Source organism: Triplophysa rosa, linkage group LG6 (genome assembly GCF_024868665.1).
Source record: "Triplophysa rosa linkage group LG6, Trosa_1v2, whole genome shotgun sequence".
Classification (NCBI taxonomy): Eukaryota; Metazoa; Chordata; class Actinopteri; order Cypriniformes; family Nemacheilidae; genus Triplophysa; species Triplophysa rosa.
Window position 1 is genome coordinate 17,301,677 of NC_079895.1, and position 23,500 is coordinate 17,325,176.

The 23,500-nt window shown below is 40.8% G+C and overlaps 1 protein-coding gene across 2 annotated transcripts in view; it reads right to left on the bottom strand.

Annotated features, from left to right (window-relative positions):
• thsd7ba (thrombospondin, type I, domain containing 7Ba) overlaps positions 1–23,500 on the bottom strand; it is a 301,508-nt gene that overhangs the window by 122,880 nt on the left and 155,128 nt on the right. For both annotated transcript variants that reach the window (XM_057335489.1, XM_057335490.1), the window contains exon 8: positions 19,854–20,051. In XM_057335489.1, coding sequence (XP_057191472.1) covers positions 19,854–20,051 — 198 coding nt within the window. The remainder of the gene's footprint in view (positions 1–19,853; positions 20,052–23,500) is intronic.

Consider the following 23,500-nt stretch of genomic DNA (forward strand, 5'->3'; position numbering starts at 1 on the left):
CGGTTGATGGTGTTTCTGATCAAAAGAGACTCAAAGAAAAGATGGACCTGCAGCACATCTGGATCAGGATATTGGGTTGTGGGCTCTTCTTGAATGGAAAGGTACATTATGTAATTCATTTTACTTTTTACGACGAGTAAAATGTCATTAGTTAATTAATTAATATGTTCCAGGAAAACTGAAGCTGTATGGTCAGTATCGGTCACTGAGCCTTTAAATATCCTTTTGATTCGGAAATTATTGGCAATATTCATGTACAAATTAAGCACTGGCCCCGGGGGACCCCGCAGAATGTGATCGCGGGTCTCCTGGATTTTGGTACCCAAATGACAGGTATGCGTTACATGTTGGTCAGATGTTCTCTTGTTTCCTTAGCATGCAGTTGTGCAAAATAAGCTTTACTATTCATGCAGAGGGTCAAATGTCTGGCAACATGAGAACATAAATGCTAGGTCTGTTTTAAAACAGTCAAGCCTGTAGCCGGATTTCAATCAGTGTGAAATGTACGACAGGCGTCTCTTATGAGTTTTGCCAAGTTGTGAAAAGAGTTCAGCTCTGCCCTTGAATACAGAATAGAGGGATTTGGAGTATAATACATCACAATGTGTTTTAACCGGCCTGCAAACTGGAGCACGCTGAACATCAGGGTAGACAAAAATGCTCCATTTCATGGCCAGAGTGGAACAGCCCTTGATATTCATGCATCGATATGTTCATTCTTGGGGAGATAAAATAGGAGCCTAGATTTGTCCTCCAGAGCCCAATTAACTCCAGCAAAAGGAAGTCTTTGAGGCTGTGTTGAAAATAACATGTGCCGACAAATGCTTCATTATTCTGCCAGTCTCCTCCTTAGATTTGGGATGAAATGTTAAACAATAGAGTGACTGATTCACTTCATGCTTAATTGAACCAGACTTCTCATCAACATAATTATCAAAATCAAGAGAGTCATTTAGATGCTGTTAGCTATCATTACTAAAATTTGTTTTACCTATAAATAAAGGGTAATTAAATTTCTTACAGCACTGATGTATTCAAACGAGAGTGAAAATTAGGTCAAACCAAATTTGTAAGGTAACACAGAAGAGTCCCTTTATAATGATAGACAGGAATGAACGAGAAACAAATAAAAAAATAAAAGTCACTATTCCTCATGCCAAAACACCTTATTATATCAAATTAAAAAACGCAATGGAAGATAAAAGGGAATATCTGATATTTAAGATCACAGGCTTGTCATCACATTTGATGTTATTTTCTATTGAAATTATCACAGTGAAGAGCTGACCGTGAAAAATTATTTACTGTTTTACTAAAAGCCCTCAAACGTGTCAGTTATCCTGACACATAATTCATTAATAAACTGCAATGAATTCTTCACGCCTTCCTAAAATATCCACCCATAATCTGTTATGACACGATAATAAAGTATGCATAAAAGCTGAAGACAGTTTGTTTTGTAGGTTGTAAAGATGGCCTATTAAGGTTCATGACAGGCTTAATGAAGTTCAGAATGCAGTTACTCATCTTAAAGCATTCACATTTCTCATACATTACAGAGTTGGGTTAAATAGGTCACACTAGCTGATCTCCAAAGCATGCTGCTAAAAGAAAAGCTCTCAAACAGCTTTACAGCCAAAAATATAGATTAATGCCCTGCTAAAAGAGTGTGACACTGAAATGACATGAGGGGATGCCTCCGGCTGCTCTTTAATGGACACTTAAAAGCATTTTTCTATATTTGATATCACTTGCAATAATAGCATCTTTTACAGAAATTCAGAAAGTCCAGAAGTCTAACAGGATATACAGACAAAGTGGTCTTTAATTATTGACAAAAAAAAAAATTCCTGCAGCTAGACTTTTACAGTAGCTTGAATCAGGGGCGGAGCTACATGTGGACCTATGTCCACCCAGATTGACAGCTGACCCACCCAAGAAATTTTTATTTTATTTCAAATATTATTAAATAAAAAAATAACCTTAATTCTAAATTTGAATTGCATGAATTAAATAAAAACATTTGAATTGTTTGTTTATGTCATGATTCTGCCCTGTCTTGTCACGCTTTTTGAGCCTTGAGGCAGAATCATGACAGACCCACGTGTTTCAAGTGGAGAGAGGTAATTTTGACCCTATGGCTTGCCGTGCACTCTTTCCGGTCTCGTCTCTGTTCCCGCCCTCTCGTCTCCTCATTATTGCTCGTTTATTGTTTCATGCCCGACAGCTGTCCCCCTCTTGATTTGATCCCTTTATAATGCCCTTGTGTTTTCTGTCCTGTGCTGGGTCATTTTGATTAGTGTGGTGTAGTTGCTATGTCTTGTTCAGTTCAGTTTAGTCTAGTTTAGTTATTTGTAATTTAATTCAAGTGTTGTCTTAGTCTTGTCTAGTGTAGTTAGTCCGTGTTCCTGTTTATATGTCATGTTTATATTTTTGTTATTTTACCCCCTTGTGGGTTTTTGTTTTGTTTTATATTAAACGTCTTGTTAACCCCTTACCCGCTGTCTGCACCTGGGTCCACTGTCCTTGCTCACCCCCCGTTCGTGACAGTTTATTAATAATAATATCCAAATATTATTAAGACTGTGCTCACGTGACCGCAGTTACGTTACGGCCATTACGCTGTGCACCAATATCACTGTCTGTAGATTCTCGTTCAATGATCATGTAAACATGGCTAAACAGCTATCCATTTCTAGACAATGATGCTGAAAAATCACACACTGGGGCACCTGGAAATGAAGGTGACAGCAACATCCAATGATTCGAGTGCTAACGGCAGCATTTGTGCTTCCGCCTCCACTGATATTCTCACTCAGGCGGCTTCCGAATTAATAAATCAAAATTATCCACCTCTGTCCGCAGTAGAAGAACAGAAAGTATCCAATTACGGTAATTGATGGAAAGCCATGCCCCTTCAGTTCTTATTGGTATGAACAGTTTGAATATCAATACAAAAAATGCCATATTTTGTAAAGCATGCAGACAATTTCCTTAGGTACACAAAGAGTTTACTTTCACAAGAGACGGTGATAAAAATTGGAGATGCCTCTGACAGGCCTGTAACAAAAACAAGGCTAGTAAACCACACGCAGTTGCGCTGACTTTTGATGCATACAGGGAAAGCCATGCACCGCAAAGTCGTGGGACCGTGTTAAATCAACTGCATGGTGATGCCGTTTCATTTGTAGAGAGAAGTTTAGTGAATTGCATTTGACGCCATGGGACAGAACACCGGTCGATCAATTTTTCTTAAAAATTACTCCGGTTGAAAGGATGATGCAAATTATTCCGGCCCACCCACAATTTTACAGGCCCACCTATCATCTACTTTCTGTATCCGCCTCTGGCTCGAATAATCAGCATGTAGTGCTAGTAATGCAAATGTCAATGGCTTAGCATATAGTTAGTTAATTATGTCTAGCCAGTATTATTTTGGGTTACTGTTACGTCCCAAGACATAATTATTATTTATTTTGTTATATTTTTGAAGAAGTTAATGCTTCTAATACACTGTATCAGAACTGACAGAACTGATCACTGATTGAGGTTGCGCATGCGAGAGAGAAAAATTAAAGGGTTGTGGTCAGTATTAACTACCAATGGCATACAATTACCACCGACGTAAACTTCAAAATGTTTGAGTGCCAACACGAGCGAGAGCCTCCTTCTCGATGGTACTGTAGTTGAGTTGATACCTGGAGAATTTTTTAGAGAAGTAACAGACTGCACCAGCTCCCACAGCACTTGCATCGACTTGCAACTTAAATGGAAGAGAGAAGTTAGGAGCAGAGAGAATTGGGGCATGGCAGAGCAGGTCTTTTGCAGCAAGAAAAGCACTCTCACACTGAGGACTCCAAACAAATTTCTTCTGAGCACTAAGCAGGTCAGTAAGGGGCGATACCACTGTTGTAAAGTTTTTACAAAACTCACGTTAGTATCTTGCCATTTCCAAAAATCGGCGTAATTGACTTTTGGTAATGGGTGCAGGAAATTCAACAATTGCTACTACTTTTGCCGACATTGGCCGTACTCAACCTTGACCCACCTTTTTCCCAAGGTAAGTTACTACCGCCTTAGCAAACTCACATTTTGCTAGATTCATAGTCAATTTAGCATCATTCAATCTACTAAATACATTTTCTACCCCACGGATGTGGTCTTCCCAATTATGTGAATAGACCACAATGTCATCCAAGTATGCTTCACAGTTGCCCAACCCTGACAAAACTTTCTGCATAAGTCTCTGGAATGTTGCTGGGGCATTTCGCATCCCAAAAGCCATACAATTGTATTGGAGGAAGTTGTCAGGGGTGACAAATGCAGAGATTTCACATGCACGTGCAGTTAAAGTGACTTGCCAATAGCCCTTTAGCAAATCTAATTTTGTGACAAACTTTGAAGCACCAACCTTATCCACGCAATCTTCCATTTGGGTTAAGGGAAAGGAATCAGGCTTTGTGACTTGGTTTACCTTTCAATAATCAGTGCAAAAACGGAAGGTAGAATCAGGTTTTGGGACCAATAGGCATGGAGAACTCCAGGGACTTTGGCTAGGAGCAGCTAGCCCCTTCTGAAGCAGATAGTCGACCTCAGCCTTCATGAGCTCCCGTTTTGCAGGATTTACTCTGTACGGGTGCTGTTTGATAGGGACAGAGCAACCTACATCAATATCATGAGACAACACTGTGGTTCTTCCTGGAACATCAGAGAACAGTGTGGGATATTTTTGTAACAACCTTACAATATCTTCACGCTGACTCCTAGGTAAATAGGACAGATGTGAATCTATATTACCCAAGATAACAGAATTGTTTATACGCATACTAGGAGTCTGAGGCTCAGCCAGCATCAAATCACCATCAATTGAGACAGAGTCAGAAACGGTTGAAACACAAGGTTTACATTGTGGTACAGAGAGAAGAGTGGGTTTAGTTACCTCACGTGCAACATAGGACTTTAACATGTTTACATGACACACCCTTTTTTTCCGTCTGCGATCGGGGGTACCCACAACATAATCTGTCTCACTAAGCTTCTGTTCAATGACATAAGAACCAGAAAACTTGGGAGTAACACAAAAAGAGAGTCAACCAGCTGAAAACTGCGCAGTACTGTCTTTTTATCAAAGTGAGCCTTCATCTTAGATTGTTTCTCTGAAAGGTGAGTCTTTGCCAGTTCACAGGCTTTGTGCAGATGATCACGGATAGAACTAACATAGTCTAGAACAGAAATAGGTGCAGTATCTTTACCTATTAGCTGTTTTTTTAACAACTTTAAGGGACTCCGAACAGTGTGGGCAAATACAAGCTCAGCAGGACTAAATCCTAGTGACTCCTGAACAGACTCTCTCACAGCAAACATGAGTAATGGTAAGCCATCCACCCAGTCTTTTCCAGTCTCAATACAAAAGGTGCGGAGCAAAGTTTTTAGGGTTTGGTGAAAGCGCTCCACTGCTCCCTGTGACTCAGGATGGTATGCACTAGACAGGTGATGTTTTATGCCTAACTCCTTTAACATTTGTCCAAACACTTTTGAGGTGAAGTTTGATCCCTGGTCGGTCTGAATAACCCTAGGCAAACCAAATGTGGTGCAAAATTTGACAACTTCTTTCAGCACTACTTGTGCTTTCAATGTACGCAATGGCAGGGCTTCGGGGTAACGTGTAGCAGTACACATTAATGTTAAAATATACTGGTGCCCATGTTTCGACTTCGGAAGGGGCCCTACACAGTCAATCACCAACCTCTCAAAAGGCTCTCCAATGACAGGAATTGGCTGAAGAGGAGCCTTAGGAATGGTTTGATTTGGTTTACCCACACGTTGGCAGACGTCACAATACCTGCAGAAATCAGATACAGCAGATTTAATTCCAGGCTAGTAGAAATGTTTAACTATCTGCTGAAATGTTTTAGTGACACCGAGGTGCCCCGCGTGAACATTGTCGGGTGCCAAACTCAAAACATGGGAACGGTAACTGGAAGGCAAAACGATCTGATATACCGTCTGCCAATCATCCCCACTGGAAGATCGTGGGGACCACTTGCGCATCAGAACCCCACCATCCCAAAAGTATCCTACTCTTGCCAACAGAAGTTTGCAGCTGTCAACTGCAGCACTGATGCAGTTTTTGAGTGAAGGGTCCAACTTCTGGGCAACAATCAAATGTTCCCTTCCCAGCTTAGTACGAACTTCAGGTGGAAGCTGGGAGTCATGCTCAGAGACCAACTCATTCTCAATAAATAACTTGCACTCCACTGGTTTAGGTTGCACACTCAGGTAAGAATCAGAGAGATCAACAACATCTTGAAAGCTTCTTGACTGAGACTGTGTAACAGCACAAGCTGGGAAAGCTAGAGGAAATGTCGCAGAGAGATCAGGGGAATCACACACTACCAGCTTGTTAACGACTATTGGACTGGGAAAAACATTACCACCAGCAAGGTCATTTCCCAGTATTAGGCTGACATTGTCTACTGGCAACTTTTTACAGACAGCCAACTGGACCAAGCCCGTAACCAAGTCAGATTTCAAGTTTACTGTGTGTAATGGAACACTAATGCACCCTATCTCTATACCACGTACAAGGACATTTGCACCAGCACAGGACTCCTCAGAAAAGGGCAAAACATCCTCTAACACGAAGGACTGAGCAGACCCTGTATCTCTCAGAACCTGCACACACTTATCTGCAGAGTCAACAGCTAGGGAGACGTAACCTGTCAGAAGAAAGGGACCATAGGACGACGTGTCAGCAGTAAACAAATCAGAAACTGCCTGTACAGATGCAACGCTTTTTGCTTTTGCATTTGTTGTCTTTTGCTTCCAAGCCTTACATTCTGAGATCACATGGCCAGGATCGAGACAGTAAAAGCAAACCCTCTTTCTGTCAACAGCTTTTGAGATCAACCTTCCTCCACCACTAGGCTTACTGACATTAACTTTGAGTGCATCTTGCACTATAGGTTCTTTAGCCAAGGAAGTTTTGGATTGACGTCCATAGACAAAAACCATTCGGTGGGTAAGGGTACAGCCTTTTTTTCTCTTGCTAACTCAACATAAGTCTGTTTGGCTTGCTTTGAACAAGCCCTAAATAAACAAAATAAGCATCTACCTCTGATTCATGAAAGGGTGGTACTAATTTGATATACCTGCCAACATCAAATTCAGATTTAGGTGCAATACTATCACTAGAGGAAGGCGGTCTAGAACGAGGTGTAGGAACTGGACGACTATGCAGAGTTTGTACCTCTACCTCAAGCGTATGCAACTTGATGTCACGATCTGCTTGGATTTCAAGAGCTCTCAGCCGAAGACGCTGTGTCTCATACTCCTGCTTTTTTAATGCAAGATCAAGCTCTTTTAATTTCAGAGCTACTTGAGGGTCTACTGAAGCTGCGCTTTTATGGCTAGTTACCGAACTTGAGTCAGCTTCTGTGCCAATTTCAACTTCATCCCCCTGCTCTAGAGTTTGCTCTGGGAAGATACCTGCCTCAACTAACTTGTCACACAATTCATCTCTTAACACTTGTTTACTCACACCTCTAGAAACAGTCAAGTTATAAAAACCAGTTATTACAAGCAAATCTTTTATTCGACAATGGACGAATTCCTCCAAAGAAGGAGACAATTATTATAATTTATCAAATCGAAATCCATATTTTCAATAACATAGGATTCCTTCACCCACTAAAGTTCAAAGCAGCCAAACAATTAACTCATACATCCAAGAACACAGTAGAGCAGTGGTCACCAACCCTGCTCCTGGAGATCGACCGTCCACAATATTTCAGCTCTAACCCCAATCAAACACACCTGAACTATCTAATCTAGGTGTTCAGGTTTGCTTGATAATGACAGACAGGTGTGCTGAAGCAGGGTTGGAGATGCAGTCTGCAGGACGGTCGATCTCCAGGAACAGGGTTGGTGACCACTGCAGTAGAGCATGCGCAAAAAAAACCCCCATCTCATTTCCACAAATGTAATTCCTATAATAAACAGATGGTTGAGCCCCCAATTGTTACGAGCCTCCCCCAGTGTAGGGGTAAGGGAGGTCGTAACAAGGAATTTTACAAGGTTTAGTCAACAAAAAAAAACTTAACAGTCAGACAAGAGCCCTTTTCTCCTGTTCCAGCACTCCCCAAAAATCACACAGATTTTTGTAATTTAAAAAAAAGGTTTATTTTGACAAAAACAAAGAAATAGTGTTGCCTTGCTCCCTTTCTGACAAAAAACAGGAAAACATGAACCTTAAAGAAAAAGTTATCCACCTCCCTACTGCTCCAAAAAAAACTATAATAAAGCTTCTGCTTATGTCTCCAGTTCTTACTTAACCCACGAGTAAGTGGGTTAGTCTGTTTAAGCTGTACACCAACAACTACACAAACAGGCAACAGCTATCACACATGCTACTGTCTGGAACAGGAGAAGACCGCTCAGAAGGCAGCAAAGTCAAAAAGAAGCGGCATCTCCACACAAGGTTTCCAGCTTTATCCACAAGTGGTCTTCTCCTGTTCCAGACAGTAGCACATGTAGCAGTAGCAGTACCAAAAATACAAGCACCATTCAACCCCTCCACACTCCCTTTCTCTACCCTAAAAAAATGGCTGCCTTTTAAAGCTTTGGCTCCTCCTATATTTGGAACATACATTTTAGGGTGGGAAACCTATAAGTTACAAACAGGTAACAAGACAAAACAATCATACTTTCACTATAGTTAGACTCTACAACATACATAATTTACATCTATTACCGCTTGAAGTGCTCACAACAATAAAACAGGACATATAAGAAAACACTTACATTCACAGTTCTCTCCCTCCCCTATGAGGTCAGAACCAGATGGAGAAATCTGCCATGAGCACATGTTTACTTAAAAATGGTTACTTTTCATGTGGACAGTTTTGGCAAGTGAGAGGAGCACCAGAAGGTATGTCTAGCTGTTTGAAAATACATTGAAGTTAACTTGATAACTAAATGAAATGAAATAAACAGTTATTGTGTAAAGTATTTTTGTTATTCTTTTCTGTGTAATGATATTAGAACAGCACGCATCACTGAACATTAAACAAGTAAACAAATAACATTTAACAGACCAAAAACCAAAACTAACAACTGGGGATGATAAATGGGATATCACAACACCAAAATTAGGGCTACAAACTATATGCCGGCAAAATATATAATCCTTATGTAGTTGTATGTATAGTATGTGTAATGGTGGAAAAAGTTTGTTGTGTGCACATACCCATGCTCAGTCCCTTCTAAATAAATGTCCTAGGTCACAGTCAGTCTGTGACATTTCCCCCTCCTTCTCCAGACACCTCGTGAGGTGTCCTTGAGAGGAAGTCTGCTGTGCAATTTTGAGTTCCAGTTTTATAAAGCACTTCGAAATCAAAAGGCTGAATGGCCAGAAACCACCTAGTGATTCGAGCATTGGTGTCTCTCATCTGGCCTAACCAGGCCAGAGCACGATGATCAGTCTCTAGGCGGAACTTACGTCCAAGTAAATAATAGCGCAGAGAGTCCAACGCCCATTTAACTGCAAGGCATTCCTTCTCCACTGTTGAGTACTTTGTCTCACGGGAAAGGAGTTTCCTGCTTATATAGGCAATTGGTTTTAGATGTCTTTGTTCACCCTGCAACAGCACAGCTCCCAGGCCATGCTCTGAAGCATCAGTCTGCACAGTGAACAGTTTCTCAAAGTCAGGACTCTGAAGCACTGGTTCCTTACATAATAAGTCCTTCAAATCCTGAAAGGCCTTTTCACAGTCCATAGTCCAATTCACCTTGATTGGGTGGCACTTTTTGTTGAGATTAGTCAGTGCAACTGCCCGGGCTGAGAAGTTTGGTACAAACCGTCGGTACCAGCCAACCAGTCCCAAGAAGGACCATACCTGCTTTTTGGTCACAGGCCTCTCAGCATTCTTAATGGCTTCGATTTTTCCAAATTGTGGTCGGACCACACCATGTCCCAGTACATACCCCAAGTATTGGGTCTCAGTCTTGCCCAGGGCACACTTGTCTGGGAGAATGGACAATCCAGCACTCTGTATCCTCTTTAGCACCTCTTGGAGATGCCCTAGGTGTTCCTCCCAGCTCTGGCTAAAAATAATAATATCATCTAAGTAGGCTGCAGCAAACCTTTCTGTCCCCTGGAGAATCTGGTTCATCATTCTCTGAAATGTTGCTGGAGCCCCATGAAGCCCAAATGGAAGAACCTGGAACTGAAAGTGTCCAAATGGGGTCTTAAATTCTGTAACCTCCTTGCATTCTGGCTTCAACGGAACTTGCCAATACCCCTTGCAGAGATTGAGAGTGCTGAGGTATTTTGCTCTTCCAAGTCTTTCAACCAGTTCATCCACTCTTGGCATGGGGTAAGGGTCAAACTTACTGACACTATTCAGTTTACGGAAGTCCAGGCAGAACCGGAGCGTGCCATCCTTCTTGAGTACCAGCACGATAGGGCTGCTCCACTCACTGGTGGATGGTTCTATTACCTCCAGACTCTGCATGGTCTCCAGCTCCTCTTTCATCACCCACAGCAGTCTTTCAGGCACACGATAGACAGGCTGTCGGATGGGTTTAGGGTCATTCAGGATGATAGAGCGACAGATGAGGTCTGTCCTACCAGGTGAGTCCATGAAAAGTTGGTCAGGTAAGCATCCCATCAGCTGTTGTTTCTGGTTCTCAATCAGGTGATCGAGATTCAACTCGCTCTTACATGGATGTCCAGGGATGTATTGCTCCTCAACCTCCTCTTCCTCTTCTACTGCTCTCACAAACATAGCGTTGTCAGTCACTAGGACTGGTGTGCCTTCGGCCATATCTGACGATGGTTTATGGGAATGCCATTTCTTTAGCATGTTCATATGGAAGACCTGCAGAGGTTGGCTTCTTGAAGGAATCTAAATTTCGTAGGTCACCGGACCCACTTTCCGCTTCACTTCATAGGGGCCTTGCCGCCTTATCATACCACACTTTCTGCTGAGCTTGGGACTGGAGCAAATTCTTTTTAGCTTGAGCTGTTGTCTTTTGGAGCTGCTCCCTCATCTTGAGGACATAAGTGAGGATGTTCTGCTTACTGGGCTTATGCGTGTCCTCCCAGCTCTCTTTTAGTATATCCAAGGGTCCTCTAACATGATGGCCATAAATGAGCTCAAAAGGGGAGAATCCTCCTGAGGCCTGGGGTACTTCCCGACAGGCAAAAAGAAGGAAAGGTAGCCACTTGTCCCAGTCTTTGCCTGTTTCAGAGACAAACTTTTCGAGCATGGATTTTAGGGTTGGGTTAAAACGGTCTACCAGGCCATCAGTGTGAGGATGATACGGGGTGGTTCGCACTCTCTTAATCCCTAGCAGCTGATATACCTGGTGTAGGGTATGGCTCATGAAGTTAGGACCTTGGTCTGTGAGAACCTCTTGTGGTATGCCTACTTGTGAAAAAAATCTCAAAAGTGCTGTGGATATCTGTTTGGCAGTGACCTCTCTAAGTGGATAAGCCTCAGGGTACCTTGTGGCATAGTCACAAATTACTAAAATGAATCGGTTCCCTGCCTGACTTCTCTCCAGTGGGCCAACAATATCCACTCCTATCCTTTCTAATGGTGAGTCAACCACAGGCAATGGTATGAGCGGGGCATAAGCAGGGGTACGACCCACAGCAAACTGACACCCAGGGCATGTCTTACAGTACTCCTTAACTTCACTGTACATTCTGGGCCAGTAAAACCTCTTGGCAATCCGCATCAAGGTTTTCATAAATCCCAAGTGACCTGCCCAAGGGATGGAGTGTCCTAGATCAAATATCTCCCTTCTCTGTGTCTTTGGCACAACCAACTGCATGCCGTCCTCCTTACTTCCTCTGTACAAGAGTCCATTACTCAATACAAAGCTCTCACCCAACAAAACTTTTACCCCTTGCTTCTCCGTTACCTGCCTAAAACAGACAGCTAAGGCGGGATCGTCATTCTGGAGTTTAGCAAGATTATTTGGAATGACAATGTCTGTATCACTCAATTCAGGTTCCTCTGCCTCTACCTCAGCTTGCTCTGTGTTCTCCATCAAACTTTCAACATGCTCTCTACGTAGCTGTAGCCTATCCTCCTCTGTAGGTTTTGGTTCTGCAACAGTAACCTCAGCATAAAAAGGCATTGATTGCAGTGCCTCATCAATACCTTGGGTTGGTGTGTTTTGTACTTGCTGCTTAGCCTGAGCTCTTGTCACTACTCCACACCATGCAGTTGATCTTTTGTCGGGTTCACGATCACGGGTCTCAAATGCTGACAGGTACGGTCATATATCATTAAACGCAATACAAGTAGGCTATAGGCTATACAAACTATACGCAAAGCCCAGCCATCACATCCGCGAATGCGTCACATGAAATCCTGATGTGGGGAGGTAATTTTGGAGGAACACAGGAGGTCTCCAGATAATACTAATGACCTGCGAAAACTGTGAATGGTGCTAATGTGTAACCTAACGTTACGTCTCTAACCAAATTCACAGAAGGCTCCAACTACGCAAACTGCTATCCAATCAAAGCGGTGGGTGTTTACTTATAAAGTCTTCAATGCGGCACGGCTATTAAAACCGAGCGTTTGCAGAGCTGGCCTCAAAACCTGGGTAGAAAATAGCCTATTACTTATTGATTTTGATGATTTTGAATGTAAAAACCACGCGAACATCATAAGTAGACCTCATACAACAGTATAAAACAATAAACAACACCACGTCATCGCACCTTTAACGTTACATGTTTTTACTTGCTAAGTGTGTCCCATGCGGTTAGAAATACTACATGCTCACTTGGGATCTTCACATCCACTAGAACACTTGGGCCAAAAACAGGAAATACGTCATGACAGTAGTCAAGTGGTCAAGTGCAAAGACCGCAAGTGGGGGTATTTGGACGCAGCCTCTGGCTCTTATGATGCTTTTTAATGCCTCGTTGTAAATTCTTCTTCGCTGAAGCAGCGGCGTGCGACCAAGGAATTAGTGTAGCTCAAAGTCCCCTCTGCTGGTGCAAATAATCACTACATGATTGATCTGGTACTTTGCATGTTGATCTGGCTTTTTCAGCATATTTGCTGGTTGTTTTGGACGTGCTGTAAAACGGGGACGTCTGGTCACCTTATTATAAATGTTCTGTTGGCTGTTTTCTGTTCAAACGTTTTTGTAGTGTTAACTGAAACAGGAAGTTCTTCTGGACCAATGTTGTTTACATCTTTTGAAGTGGTCTATAGCTGTAAAATATATGCATTAAATGCACAGCCAGGCATTTGCCAAATGCATAAATACAAAATGTAAATACACATTCTTAAACAACTTTACAATACTTTCTTCTATAAAAGCACTGTGATTGTTTAATAAATCATAAATAAATCATCTTTTTAAAATGACAACTTATTAGTGCTGCTTCTGTCTCTTTTTCTATTGGTCATGCTTTTTGAAACTTCTCATAATTCATTTCACCACAAAACATATTCAACATATGCCCTGGACTTCAAGATACCTCAAAAGGCCTTTTCACACTGCACTTAACACCGGGTTATCTTCATTCTAAATGGGTTATCCCTGCATTTTACTCGGGGTTATGATGCTTCAAAGCAGGGTTAGCACCAGGCCCGGCTCCACAGGGGGGCCAGGGTAATCTTTGCCCACCTTATCAGAAGCTTTGCCAACCCTGCCTCCACCCAGAGCCGTTAAGAGAGAGTATCCGTGAACCGCCGTTGCTGTGAAAAAACTGTTCCATTGCAGTGAACGGACTTGGTGCGACTCTCTCTCTCAGCGACTCTGCGTTAGAGTCCAGCACAGGTCCTGGTTGATAAACCCGCACCCGCAGTAAAGAACACCCGACATCCGTACTAATTTAATTCCGTACCCGACCCTATCTGTTTGACAAAAATGCTGCAACCCGAACCGCATTACATCTACATAATGTAGACAAAACCATTTATTTTCTCACGCAACAAGTAACAAAATATTAGGAATTCCTGGGTAATGCACTTTTAAACATGTAGTAACTAAATATGGCCAAATAAAAAGCAACATGGCAGCAGAAAGTGCTTGAGAGCGAGGCACACTTTCCGCTCTCCATACAGTGGATTTACTAATGTGCTTTAATGTGTAAATGACTTAAGTTTAAATTGATAAAAAGATAAATGTACCAATAAACAAACAAATTAATCACCAAATGAATGAATAAATAAATGAAACAACAGAAATAAATGAGTACTCTAGTGAGGCTTGTGAGACATCATTGTGTATGGGACATTTGTTAGTGTGTTAGACTCTTTTGTTAGAAGTCAGAGTGATCATCGGTCCGAACCCTGCTCCGAGCAGTTTTGGGTAGGAATGGCTGCACGTCTAAATTAATTGTTTTTTTACCTTTATCACTGCATTTGTCTGTATTTATTAATTTCTTTATTCATGCACTTTATTAAGTCATTTCTTATCCTCTATAGAAAACTAACATTTGTGAGAACATGTTAGGGAAAGAATCTGCTCTGATGTAATACACGGCCACGATGGCTGATGTTATTGATGTAAGGATGGATGAGATATATTTTGATATATCTAATTCACTGTAAAGAAAAATGTTACAGTTTAATAAAAATGCACAGGGAAATGACAAAATTCCACTCGGGTTCTAAATTCCTCTCCTGAAATCAAAGAACATCCCTATGAATTAATGCAGCCTCTTCACATACAGGATCCTCTATAAAAGCACATATGACATTTTAGTCACTGAGATGGTCTCTGTGTGTTCAAAATGCGTGCCATGAATGACTGTATTAATGAAAGAATGAATGAGGTACACCACTTGCGCTTTAAAAGGGGAGGAGATCGAAAGAAACTCTGGGTTTACCAAAGAAAACCTGCTCCCGAACAGGTTAGGTTCACAGAGTAAGTTACTACGGTTACTGACTCTGAGTGTAAGTTACCTCTCTTTTAGAAACGGGCTTGAGTTACCCCGCTTTTTCGGGTTTGACATACCTCACATTCTGAAACGTAAAAACCCAGAGTTTCCCTCATTTCAGGGTTAATACAGTGCATCCGGAAAGTATTCACAGCGTTTCTGTCGTGATTCTGCCTCATCTTGTCATGTCTGTCTTGATCTTGTGGCAGAATCCCTTGTTATGTGTGGAGAGAGTCATTTTGACCCTGTCGGCCTTCGATTCTCTCTCCGGTCCTTGTCTGTGTTCCCGCCCTTTTGTATCTCTCGTTATTGGTTGTTTATTAGTTCATGCCCCACACCTGTTCCCCTTTGATTTGACCCTCTATTTAATGCCCCTGTGTTCTCTGTCTGGTGTCGGATCATTGTACTGTTATGTTGCACTGTGTCGTGTGGGTGAGTTCTTGTCTTGTCTTGTCATGTTAGTTAGTCTAGTTTGAAGTGGTCCTTTGTGATGTGTTATTAGTTTAGTCTTGTCAGTTTAGTTAATCTTGTTCTTGTTTCTCTGTTTTGTTATGTTTACCCCCACGTGGGTCTTTGTTTTGAGTTTTGTTAATTATTTATTAAAAGTCTTGGTAACCCCTTACCCGCTGTCTGCGTTTGGGTCCTCTCTCCTTGTCACTGTGTCTCACCTCACCCGAGAATCATGACAGTTTCACTTTTTCCACATTTTGTTATGTTACAGCCTTATTCCAAAATGGATTAAATTCATTATTTTCCTCAAAATTCTACAAACAATACCCCATAATGACATCATGAAAGAAGTTTGTTTGAAATCTTTGCAAATTTAATCAAAATAAAAAATGAAAAAAGCACATGTACATACGTATTCACAGCCTTTTCCATGACACTCAAAATTGAGCTCAGGTGCATCCTGTTTCCACAACTTGATTGGAGTCCACCTGTGGTAAATTCAGTTGATTGGACATGATTTGGAAAGGCACACACCTGTCTATATATACGGTCCCACAGTTAACAGTGCATGTCAGAGCACAAACCAAGCCATGAAGTCCAAGGAATTGTCTGTAGACCTCCGAGACAGGATTGTATCGAGGCACAGATCTGGGGAAGGGTACAGAAACATTTCTGCAGCATTGAAGGTCCCAATGAGCACAGTGGCCTCCATCATCTGTAAATGGAAGAAGTTTGGAACCACCAGGACCCTTCCTGGAGCTGGCCGCCCAGCCAAACTGAGCGATCGGGGGAGAAGGGCATTAGTCAGGGAGGTGACCAAGAACCCGATGGTCACTCTGACAGAGCTCCAGCATGTCTCTGTGGAGAGAGGAGAACCTTCCAGAAGAACAACCATCTCTGCAGCACTCCACCAATCAGGCCTGTATGCCAGAGTGGCCAGACGGAAGCCACTCCTCAGTAAAAGGCACATGACGGCCTGCCTGGAATTTGCCAAAAGGCACCTGAAGGACTCTCAGACCATGAGAAATAAAATTCTCTGGTCTGATGAAACAAAGATTGAACTCTTTGGCCTGCATGGCAAGCGTCATGTCTGGAGGAAACCAGGCACCGCTCATCACCTGGCCAATACCATCCCTACAGTGAAGCATGGTGGTGGCAGCATCATGCTGTGAGGATGTTTTTCAGCTGCAGGAACTAGGAGACTAGTCAGGATCGAGGGAAAGATGAATGCAGCAATGTACAGAGACATCCTCGATGAAAACCTGCTACAGAGCGCTCTGGACCTCAGACTGGGGCGAAGGTTCATCTTCCAACAGGACAATGACCCTAAGCACACAGCCAAGATAACAAAGGAGTGGCTACAGGACAACTCTGTGAATGTCCTTGAGTGGCCCAGCCAGAGCCCAGACTAGAACCCGATTGAACATCTCTGGAGAGATCTGAAAATGGCTGTGCACCGACGCTCCCCATCCAACCTGATGGAGCTTGAGAGGTCCTGCAGAGAAGAATGGTAGAATCTGCCCCAAAATAGGTGCGACAAGCTTGTAGTATCATACTCAAAAAGACTTCAGGCTGTTATTGGTGCCAAAGGTGCTTCAACAAAAGCAAACAAAGAGCAAAAGCTGTGAATACTTATGTATATATGCTAAAACGTTTATTTAAATTGTGATAAGAGTATTGAGTCCTCACTATAGCTGTCCATCAGGTGCACGTGATTGGCTACAATGCTCAACGCCAAGCGCGCTGCAATTAGAAACCAGCTCTTCAGACAGAGCTTGAACACAAATAAGCACAGGCCCGTGTAAAAGTAGCGTCGTATCAGCTGAGGTGAGTCGAAATAGTCTTGGCTACTGGATCCGCATTCTGCCCGCGCGTATTATTTCCCGACCCGAACCCCAAATGACACATGAATAATTATTCCACCCATTACATCAAATAATAGCGGTTTACCCGATGGGTGATGGTTTTGACAGAAAATGACACCATTCTGCCGAACAATACTTCATGAGAGGAAAAAAACAGAATTCTCTAAAATGAGCAGAAAGTTAATGCTGTGAATATTATAGTGATATGAATGGCTCTTTTTATGGTTTAATCAAATTTACTTTATCAAAAGTTACTAAATTGTAAAATGTAAATTAAATGTAAAAAAAATATATATACATAAGAATGTAAAAAATAAAAATGTTATACAATATTAATACTAGAAGTAAGAATTATTCAAAAAGCAAAATGGTTATTTTGCAAATAGTTTGTTTATAGTAAATAGTTTGGGGGAAAAATATATAGGAGGCTTAAACCAGCCAAAAAGGATTTGCGTTATGTAAAGGTATTCGGTTATGTAAATGGACCACGCACTATTTTTATTCAGTCAGTTTGACGCTGCAGTATTTATCCAATCATGACTGTTGACACAGCAAATATACAAATAAGAATGTTAACCCAGGGTTTAGTGATGTGCAGTGTGAAACATCAGGTTATGAATACTCAGGGTATCTCTTAACCAGTGGTGAATTTGTAAATTCCGAGGTGCCGGAATAAGGGGGCGTGGCAGATCCGGCAAGTTAGTGGGGTGGGGAGAAGTAAAGGAATGTACAATATCTGAGGTGTTTTCTATCCAACTATTTAGATATTTTGAAAATTTGCATAAAAAAGTCTAAATGGAAACGGACACGCGAAGATAATCTCAGATTTATCATATGTGACCCTGGACAACAAAACCTGTTTTATTGGTCAATTTTTCGAAATTGAGATTTTTACATAATCTGAAAGCTGAATAAATAAAATTTCTATAGACATATGAGTTGTTAGAATAGGACAATATCTGGCTGAGATACAACCGTTTAAAACTCTGGAATCTGAGAGCGCAAAAAAATCAAAATATTGAGAAAATCGCCTTTGAAGTTGTTAATCAGGGCACTGTGGCAGACCATCCACTCACAAAAATAAAGTTTTTATATATTTAAGGTAGGACATTTACAAAATATCTTCATGGAACATGATCTTTACTTAATATCCTAATGATTTTTGGTATAAAAGAAAAATCGATAATTTTGACCCACACAATGTATTTTTGTCTTTTACTAAAAATGTTCCTGTGCTACTTAAGACTGGTTTTGTGATCCAGGGTCACATATAACAAAATCTTTGTTCAAATGCGTGTTAAGGTGATGGAAACGGTGTATTGTCATAATGATGATGTTGTGAATATTTGTGCACGTAAATAAATTAAACAGCCCTCAACATTTGTGTAGAATTCAGAAACTCAACGTTAAACTTAAATTATGCATGCGGTCCAAGTGGAGGCTGCCGTGTATAACGTTAATCATCAGTTAACCGTATCAGTTAACAGTTCTTCTGCGTTTCTTCGCAGCATTTGTCCAACAACACACATCTCTCTCTCTCTGAAGTGTCCATCACGACAAGTTCCCTTCAATATACGTATAATGCAAAACATGTGACGCGAATAAATATACGCAGAATATTTGACAATTAACAGATTAACAAAACGAAAGGGAAAAAACGGTGACAATATGCTGCTGAGTTTGGTTCAGTTTGTGAGGTGCAGCACAAATAGTTAAAGGGAAGGAGATGACAGGGCGCATGTAAGTTTTCTTTATTTTGCAAATGTTCAGTTTTTAGTGCAAGTGTGTACACAACTAAAAGTAGCTAACTTTGCAATATCTAATGACGTACTCATAGTCATATCTGTTTGACCATAAATCATCACAGAGTTTTTTTTAAGTTGTTTCTGCCATTAAAAGTAACAGCTCAAGCAATTGCGCTGGCGCCTTATGCGCACACACAATATTCCAGCATCTCAAATTTGACAGCCTGTTCATTATCAAAATAAAATAGTTATTGCAATTATAATGAGTGCTTTTTAATTGAATATATGCAAGCAACAGGTCAGCACGAACGTTTTCCATTAGCGCTTGAGGAGAGGGATCTGCCAAATGAGGCTTGTCCCGGGAACAACCCCTGGTCAGTGTGAAACATGAAACAGATAACCCAGGATTCTGTTTACCTGGGGTTAAGAATAACCTGGGGTTAACGATTTCAAGTGTGAAAAGCCCTAAAGTGTGCTGCTTGTTAAAGTGTTTTCACTTGATGGACAGTAAAATGCATGGAAAATCGTACAGATTTTCAGTGCATAGAGGGAGATCAATATGCAAGGGTCAGAATATCAATGACACCATGTGCCCTCTAGCAACCACCTACACCGCTATAGAAAATGCATATATTGTATACTAACACCCACTCTGAAAACCTTAGCAACAGCATCTCAATGCCTTAACAACCACCCACATCACTCCAGCAACTGCAAAGCACTGTTCTCCCAACCACTCAGAATCCCTTAGCAACCACATAGCAACACCCGGACGAGCCTTATAGCTCCCTATCATCACTACACATGAGTTTATAATGGCAAGCAAAATATAGCAATGCTTGGCATGACACACACTATGATTATATAATATACCTTGAGAGTTGACGCAAGCGGCAATTTGAGTCCTGGTGCCATTTCCACAGTTTCCATTGCTGGGCACACATGCGCTCTCAGACTGTATCTGCCACTGAAAGCACACGGGATCCTCACAGGGCATGGAGTCCAGGAGGTGGGCACAGTTATCTGTTCCAGAGCCCTCCTCCAGCACCTCTCTCCTCCTCTGCCTGTAGCCTGTGAAGAGAGAGACAGGTGGATTAAGGGTATTGTGAGGCGAAATGAGTGCCAGTTTCTGGTCAGTGAGTTTTGGACTGTAATTCTAGAGGCGGCTGAACATGCCTGCAATAGAAACTGATTTGAAAAGACTTTCTGTCAAACAGTTTTTGTTACAGAATGAAATTCTCATCCTGCTTTGCTCGTAATTTGCCTGAATACACTTCATTCGGTCATTTGTGATGCTATTATGAACGACTGCAAACTGAGACACAAATTATGACTGAATACTGTTAGATTATGAATGTTGAAAACATTAAAGCTAAACTTTTTAAAAAGAAATGGCAGTGTGCCATGCTGTTTAAAAGATCATTATTTTTTAGGAAATATTTTAGAAAGCAATATGTAGGCCGTTTTTAATTAATTCATTAATATTTAAAAAATTGACAAATGTTCCTTTAGCCATCCTTTGGACGATATGAAAAAGCATTACAGTAGAGTACATTGATGAGAAAAAAAGTGATGAATCAGGCAATCCAAGCATCATTTATTAAATCGCAGCAGACTTTTTAAACATGAGGGCCGGACTAATAGCTGTCTGTATACCATCTGATTTTGTTTTCTTCTCTATGATGGATTGATATTAACTGCCCAGATCTTTCCTCTCGAGTATGTTCATGCCAAAGGTGGGGTTGGTTCGGTTCACACCCCCGCAGGGGTTCTTGACTCAACAGTCCTGGGAAAATCATAGTGTCAGCCAAGATAGAAAGCCTTTGAAATAACACCCCACAGCTCTCAACACTGCTTTGACACAAAAAGCCTCAAACTCTGTAAGACATTAGTGTATTGTATGATGACAGCCTTGAATGTATCAAATACAGTACATAATTAAAACCTAGGATTTACATATTTTACCGGCTTGCTTCTACGTAAATAACTAAGCATCTAAATTCTGTAAATCCAAGTATAGCCTAGATGTATGCCATACTGGTCTGCAGACTTGTATGTATACTGTAAATCCTTAAATCTGTGTCACAAATCATACAGCATGAAGGGTCGATAGAATTTTCTATTTATAAGTCACAACATCAAAGGCATTTTCTGTGTGCCTGCAAGAAAACTTTCTCTTTTTAGCTATTTTCTTTTTAATCCATGTAATATGTATACTAAATTCTGTCTTATGTAAAGAGGGGTTTATGTTGCATTATTTCACAGCACAGAATACTTGATATATGTGCTTTATACAATACTTGATCAATATTTAATATCTAATAATATACTTATGAGGTAAGCAGATGGTTAGCTGTACAGTATCTCTAATGGTTGGTAGACTCTACATTATCCCATTTATTACACAGCTAAATTCTAAATAAATACAAAAATAAGTAAGGTTTTGTACTTTGAAGAACATGACAAGTTATGGATTTAAAAAAGCAGCATTTTTTCCCTTAGACTTCAAAGGCCAAATCCCATGACACCAAAAGAGCAAATACAACAACCAATCTTTCCGAAACGACACCTGAGCTGCACACCAGTGGACGTCCTATATGCCATATCTTTGCTCGTACAGTACACAAATACAGGTCATGCCTGCAGTCCTGTCTACAGATCAATCGGAAGGAATGCCTGGATGCCCAATCCCTCCTCCAAACTGTGAAAAACAATTTGGTGGAGACACATCCCTGTGTATATTAATAATTGAAAGGTTCACAGAAGCTATCGGATTCATTCATGGGAAAGACCTGTGGGCTACGGTTCACATCTAATACTTCAGAAGCTTATCAGTCCCACTTCAATGCTCCCAACTCACATTAATGCAGGATAGAATTTGCCATTTACAATCATTACCAACCCCATGTTCAATTCATTTCTCTGCATGCTTACACTCCCGGTTAAAGATCACACAAAGAGGACAAAAAATGTAACTCTGGGCAATTGGAGATTTGTAATACAGTAGAAAGGTTAATAAACAACAAAAAAACAAACCCACAAGGCCCTTCAGATGAAATTTGTTCTTTGTGTGTAGGACAGAAGTTCATTTTTCTATTTACGAATGCGCTAGGGCTGAGTTCTGCATATATCATCCAATATCAAGATCAAACGATCCTCCGAGCACACTCAGGTAAAACACTAGAGAGCAGTAAATACTGTATACTCTTTTTAACAAGGTGCTTTCTAAACTATAAATACAAGTAAACCCAGGCGCCGAAATTAGATGTGATCCCGTAGGAGCAGAAAATGAAATTTCCTTAATATCTAATTTGTTTTTTCTAGATGCGTTGAAATAAAGAACAAATAGATTTTTTGCTGCAGCCTGCTGTTTCGCAACTATTTCTCGCTGGAGTTTCAGAAGTGAGCTTAAGTGACACACGGTGTTCTGAATATAAATACATTTCTCACCGGCTTCTTCATCAAGATATCTGAGCAATGCATTAAGATATAATAGATAATTCCTTTAGGTTTTTTTAATTCATAAATGAATGGTGATGACTGATATACTTGTTGATACTGCACATTACAAATCAGCATCAGTATCACTAACATTATTAACTGACTGATATCCCAAGAGACATACTGGATAAATTTGAATGAAAACTCCATTAGGTGTAAAAGAGGAACTTCTGAAAATATTTGGGAGAGGTTTCCTTTAGGATTACCATAACTTATTATATAAAAAATTACTAGCAAAACGTTCATATTTAACCAAAGATTGCCTAAACCAAGTAAATTATAAGACTGTACCTTTGATAAAATAAAAATTATTCTTATGACTGGCCATAATAGGACATTTCGGACAATTATATAGATTACATATGGCTTCGAGTTGTGTGATATTACTCTGTCCTCTGTTAAATTCTCTCATTATAAAAGCTTTCTCTGGCAGCTCAACACAGCAACAGATGGTATCACCTTCAACAGTGTTGTCTCACACCAGGACAAGTGGTGTCTCTTAAAAATACTCTGTTAACTTCAGTTTAGCTGAGTGGAGACATAACTGTGCAGTGTTCTTAAAATAATACACTTCATGTGCAGATATGAATCCTATTAAATGTTTTTATTTTAAAGCATTTTAAAAGCTTTTGTAACCCTTCCATGTTGTTACCATTTAAGATCCAGCAGGCCTATAGTTAGGGTTTATGATCCCTGAACCTTAAAAAAACAAGAACCCAGTAGGAAAAATGGTCGAAGGCGGTCACCAGGGCGGTACCCTTTTGAAAAGAACACCTTTGCACCTAAAGAGTGCATATTAGTACCTCGGAGGTACGTATTGGTACCAAAAAGTGTGTCTGGTATCTAATGCATACATACAGTATCTGTACTGTATATGAGGACCATATAGACGGTTTCAGTGCCAAAAACATAAGCAAACGTTATGTGGCCCAATCTTAACTTCTGGAAGACCTCCACAAAGAATCAATAACTTGAATTGAATACAAGTACTACAGTATACAATAAAATATGAATATAAA